Below are 6,000 nucleotides of genomic sequence, written 5' to 3' on the forward strand. Positions count from 1 at the left end.
TTGATAAAATTAAAGTTGAACCACTGCAGTCACATTAACTATTTTAGCGATGTCTTTAGTACCTTTCTGGACCTTGACTGGTGGTTAAATTGCTGTCTATGGACGAGTCACAGAGCTCAAGATATTTTTGAAATACGTGTTCCAGAGATGAACGAAGGTCTTACATGTGTGGAACGACATGAGTGTGAGCAATGACAGGATTTTCATTTTTGGGTGAACTAACCCTTTAAAAATGACAAAGAATAAAACAAGCACAAAAGTAAAACAGTAAATTTGATACAATTATTAATTTTAATGAAGTTTTTCCCCCATGAAAAAAAAAAAAAAAAAAAGACTGGTTTTCACAAACTGAAGTTCAAACATTCACACTGCCACAGCAGACAATGACACCTTTGTGGAGGGGGATAAATAAAAAACCTTGTATGCACTACAAACAAAACTCAATCTCAACAATGACACCAGTGAAAATCTACAAAATAGTCCTGAGTGAAATGTCAAAACAACCACCAGATACACCCCCCCCCCACGCACACACACACACACACACACACTCAGCCTGTAGCCTACATTCACTGCTTACTTTCCATTTCAAACTGCAAAGCTGACACTATTGTCATATTAAATATTAAAACAAGTGCATTCACGCTAAAAGTCCAAACACATGCACCTCAAATGTTTTTCAAAACTGTGCACTAAAAAAAACAACATGCCCAGCACTTCAACCAAAGACCTTCAGTGCACAACCTGCGAGACATCCACATCCATATGAAACAGTTGCAGGAAACAAGCTGAGAGCATGGAAACTAGCATTTAGCTGAAAAACACTGAAATCTTTCCACAATATTAAACCTTGACAACACTAAGAACTATACATTAAACCAGATAAAATTTACATTGCTTTTTTAAACCCATCTGTAAACATTTAAATGGATTATACCATCAGGTCCAAAGTCATCAGTTAAAAAGTACCTTAATTTCGTGGATCAGTTTTAGAACAAAGGTAGGATGCCGTACAGGAGTACAAGACTCACAAGTGGGCACACGAGAGCCTGGGATGGGTTTGTTGTGCTTGATGTTGGTGTAGTTGGTTTTGTGGCTGATGTTGGTGTAGTTTGTTTTGTGGCTGATGTTGGTTTAGTTGGTTTTGCAGTTGATGTCGGCCTAGTTGGTGTGAGCAAGCCAGTAGTTTTGGTACCTGGTACCTGTGACATCACAATCCTGTCATTTACAGGCTGAACACTCCTGAAAGTGTTGGTCATTAGAGGAGAGTTGGTGGTCTTGTTGATGTAGACCGTCGTAGTGAAGAGGTCAATCTTAAAAAAATAAATAAAAAATAAAATGTAATGAGTTTGTGAACAGTTTGCAATTTAATGAAACCAAAGATGAATAAAATGAGGTCTCTTATTCCAATTGCACTCAAATGAATTTAGGCCCAAATTAATTTTAAAAATGTATTTCCATCCATTTGGGCTACAGTTAAATAAGCTTAAATCAAAGACTATAATATAAAATAAGACGCGTCACTCGTATTGTTTTGAATGGGAGCAAGTGCAACGCACAATATGGCGGAATAAGTCCCGCCTTCTAAATAAGAGCTAATCGCCGATTGGTAAAGTCATTGCGTCACTGCAGCGGCCGTTAGAAGCTCCGGTTCCTATAGAAACAGTCAGACGTGCCTCCGAAATGAGACAAGAGACGCGCATTTAGGACTGCACATGAAATACCATTTTTTGGCACTGTCAAACGTTTTTGAAAATTTATTTGGGTTGTCAGTTTTCATTGGTGACTTCAAATATGAAATTTAATTGAAAGCTTGGCAAAGAGCTTTGGAGAATTTGATGTTTCCCCATTCAAAGAGATAGGAGCTGCACTTGAACGCCCGAGAGGCGTTTCAAAGATGGCCGCCGAGTTAAATGACGCGTCTTAAAGGGACTTTCCTTAATGTAATGCATAGGTCAGTCATACATAAAATGAAATGGGTTAGATTTCTGCACTCAAAATCATGGCATTTGATTTTAATCATTGAGCTGAAATTCAGATATGATAATAGGCGTTTCATTTCCGACACGCTGTAAGCAGTAGACCAATCACAACAGACTGGGGCGTCTGACCAATCAAAGCAGAATCAGCTAGCAGTATAGAGGGGTTAAGAGAGACTGAATTTTCGAACAAACAGTTCTCAAACTCTTGGAGAAATGAGATGTGTAATTTATTTTATGAGAAAATTAAAGTGTTAATCTAAATTGATGGAAACTCCACAAATTAAACTTAAATTTTAAATTTAGGCCTAAATACTTTGCATGTGTAGGCTTACCAAATCCTGGCTGACTTTGACTGGATCTTTAAAGATAGTCCACAACACACCTTCAGTGCAGTTTGGCGTTGTCAAAGAGCCAAGATAACGGTAATATTTAGCACTGTCCACTCCAGGAAGCAGATCATCCATGGAGATATTGTGGGAAATGCGTGCTTTATCACCTTAGACACAATTAACACATTTATGAACACTACCAACATATTTTATGCAACCACTTTCCTCATACTGTAGGATCATGGCCAAACCTGCATTGGCAATTTTCACAAGATAAGATGTCAAGTTCTTCCAGCTTGTCGGTTTCCCAGTGTCATTAGAGGCCTGTGGATGGCATTACAATTGAAACACTTGAAAATTGAAAACAAATATAAGAGTGGAAAAGGCAACATACCTCAATGAAGATGCCAAGAACTGCCAATTTTGGATCACCAGTCACACCACCATTACGCTCAGCCTTATTTACAATATGCAACTGAAATGCAAGACCTTTTATAAGACCAGTAATAAAAACAAAAGCCTTACATTACATTACATTACATTACATTACATTACAGTGTATTCATACCTCCATAGGGTATCGTTTGCCATCCACAGTGTGTTCAGATCCAGGCATGGTGCTGCCGTTGCCCCAGTGGAGATGAAACTGCATACTGGCAAACGAGCCTGGCAGATCACCTCCTTCCACATGCATTCTTTTGTGATCAAGTGTAACTTTAACTGAAGAGCAAAATCACAACAAACTGAACACCGTGAGATTCTGTTCATAGCCGCTTTCCTATCAAAAGATTCAGTAAGGGGCCGTTCACACAGAACGTGTTATTCCATTCCACAGCGGTACTTTTATATTGTTTTTCAGTGCAAATATGCTAGACGGATGCCTGTAAAGGGGTGGTTGATTATGATTTCACTTTAACTTTAGTTAGTGTGTAATGTTGCTGTTAAAGCATAAACAGTACACAATGCTCAAAGTTCAATGCAAAGGGAGATTTTCTTTTAAAGAATTCGCTGTTTAAGGACAACAAAAAAAACTGGTAGGGACTACAACAAGCTTCTTGCGCAGCTAAGAAATAGAAGATCCTACGCTCAAAAGACAACAAAAGTAATGGCTAAAGTGTGATTGAGGTAGTGATAGTAGCTTCTTGACGGAACGCCGTCACTATACTTTAGGGAAATATTGGATTGTATTGTAAATATTCAGGAATTCAGGGAATTACCTCAAGATACTGTAGTATTATATTAACAACTAAGTTGTTTAAATTGTCAGTGGTGAAGTCAGATTTGTATTGAGAATTTACACGAGTTCTTCCTTTGCATTTCTCATTTACAGATGACAATATTGTCAAAACGATCCCCTTTCACACAGATCCAAATAAATAAATAAATAAATAAATAAATAAATAAATAAATAATATTAAAACCGCTGTATTATGCTGCCAGGCCAGTAGGTGGCGATGTCACTTTGTAAAGAAACACTATGCATCCACAGACTTAACGTAATACGCACACGCATGACGTCACCATTTTTTACACTGAAACAAGAACAGTATAATTTTCAAAAACTTGCACTTTGAAACTAGTTTTCAGGGCCCAAAAATTCAGTTGTCGTGTCAATGAACAGTCAAAATGCAATTTAGTTAAAAATGGCGTCATGTAAACAGCCACTCAGTTTTTTTTTTTTTTGGTTTTGTTTTTTGGTTTTATTGCCCTGGTTCTCGCATTTTAACGCAAAAAACATTCGGTATGAAAAGACCTGTCTTGCACAAAACTAGAATAAAATTAAGAGAATAAAGAGATCTACTCACCTGTCTTGCCAGTGTTTTTAATCTCAGTTAAAGTCGTTTTGTCATTGTAGCCAGTGAAGTTGAAAGAGGTCAGATTAGCATTAGCCTGGACATTGGCGGTTACGATGTCTATTGGAGACTGATGAGTGCCGTTACAGTCTTTACTTGCAGTTGTGGGCCAAGTGACATCATCTGAGATGCAGAAAAAAAAAGTAATTAAACATCCTCACACCATTATTAGTATCAACAGTAACAGTGAAGTATTTTGTTTACTTGTTCAGATATAACTTTACATTTTAAGTGAAGTGAGCCAAGTATGGTGTCCCATACACTAAATTTGTGCTCTGCATTTCATCCATCCAAGTGCAAACACACACAGTGAGTATTGAGAACACATTTGCTGCGGCACCTGGGGAGTGATTGGTGGGTTAGGTGCCTTGCTCAAGGGCACCTTAGTAATGAGAGCACTGTTCATTCACTCCCTCTACATTTCTTGCCAGTACTGAGACTTGAACCCATGACCTTCAGTTTACAAGTCCAACTCTCTAACCATTAGGCCACATCTGTCCCCTAAGTTCATTAGATCTATAAATTAACTCTGTTATGGTACTATTTAGGTTAAACATGGGTCGGAAAAAACAACTTACTACAGGACGGCCTGTTATAGCACCATGCTGAAAAAGGCAAATGAAAAGAGACATTAATGTTTGGAACATGACATAATATACAGTGAAGTAACAATCAGAGAAGTGACAACGCAACCAAATGACAAATGAACAAACACTTACACACAGAGGTTGGTGCAGTGTGCACCACCGGCCACAGACAAGCTGCAAGGCAGGCTACAAAAGCATTCATCTAAAAAAAATAAAATAAAATAAAAAATAACCCACAAACAACATAAGTAATACAAACACTCAGTCCTGTTATGTAATTTTCAACTAAAGGATTTATCGAAATAAAAGTTCTTTCCCAGAACAAACCAATAAGCATCACACAGATTTAATGCCATTTCAGTGAACTCTTTTTTTTTTTTTTTTTTTTTTTTTTTTTTATATATGCATTTCTTTTTATACCACATATTTGTGAATACATAAACTCTTATCTTACCATTTTAGTCAATTAAATTGACTTCACCAGTCCTTGAATACTGCACTTGGCTGCCTCTCTTCACATTAAAAACCAAAACCTGGTTCCTGTATTGCCCTGTTAGAAAACTACTGCATGTGTGAAAGCTTTATTCTCAAATGCTATCAAAGTCCTGAAATGTGCAAAGATATGACTATGGACAGGCATCAAAATGTTTTAATTGGTGGTACCAGGTGTGATTAAGGCCCATTTGGTTCAGGTGTTTGATGATGTCACTGTTATACTCCACCCCCTGACCGGTAGTTTGATGTCCAGTTTCTTTTATGCGTGTCAGATGAAACAAACTTAAGAGTATCCTTTTTATTAGGGAAAAGAAATGTTGTTAAAGACAGTCAGTTTTGTAATAAATATCCAATCATTATACAGTATTTAAGTATAAGTAAATACACATTTAAGTTCAAGTAGCTCATTAGGAAAATGCTAAAAGTAACTGATAAATATTAAAATTAACAAACAATGGGATTGTTCACTCATAAATGGAAAAAAAAAGTCAATCATTTACTTATGTCAATACAAATCTGTATGAATTTCTTCTTCTGCAGAACAAATTAATCTTGGGGTTATCTTGGTAAATGTTTGCCCAGTTTCTCAGACAAGACTTAAAGACTAAAATGCATATTTATGCAGTTTTTAACTGAAAACAACTTGCACTGACATTTTAAAATATATCAGTGCCATTGTTTTGTCTCAAGATGTACACCAGTAATGTTTTTTTTTAAAGCATGTTTATAAAAGCTACTTAAATGATTGAACTAA

General features: G+C 36.7%; 1 protein-coding gene across 1 annotated transcript; it reads right to left on the reverse strand.

The window, feature by feature from the left end:
* Positions 1-371: 371 nt before the first annotated feature.
* Positions 372-5,408, reverse strand: LOC127524009 (putative carbonic anhydrase 3). Its single transcript, XM_051915283.1, has 9 exons — positions 5,206-5,408; positions 4,884-4,953; positions 4,743-4,769; positions 4,117-4,287; positions 2,880-3,031; positions 2,706-2,786; positions 2,563-2,635; positions 2,315-2,478; positions 372-1,313 (listed from the first exon to the last, which is right to left on the reverse strand). The coding sequence occupies exons 1-9, from the start codon at positions 5,206-5,208 to the stop codon at positions 990-992; spliced, it is 1,065 nt and encodes a 354-aa protein (XP_051771243.1). The 5' UTR covers positions 5,209-5,408; the 3' UTR covers positions 372-989.
* Positions 5,409-6,000: the final 592 nt, after the last annotated feature.

The sequence above is a fragment of the Ctenopharyngodon idella genome, chromosome 12, assembly GCF_019924925.1.
Source record: "Ctenopharyngodon idella isolate HZGC_01 chromosome 12, HZGC01, whole genome shotgun sequence".
NCBI lineage: Eukaryota > Metazoa > Chordata > Actinopteri > Cypriniformes > Xenocyprididae > Ctenopharyngodon > Ctenopharyngodon idella.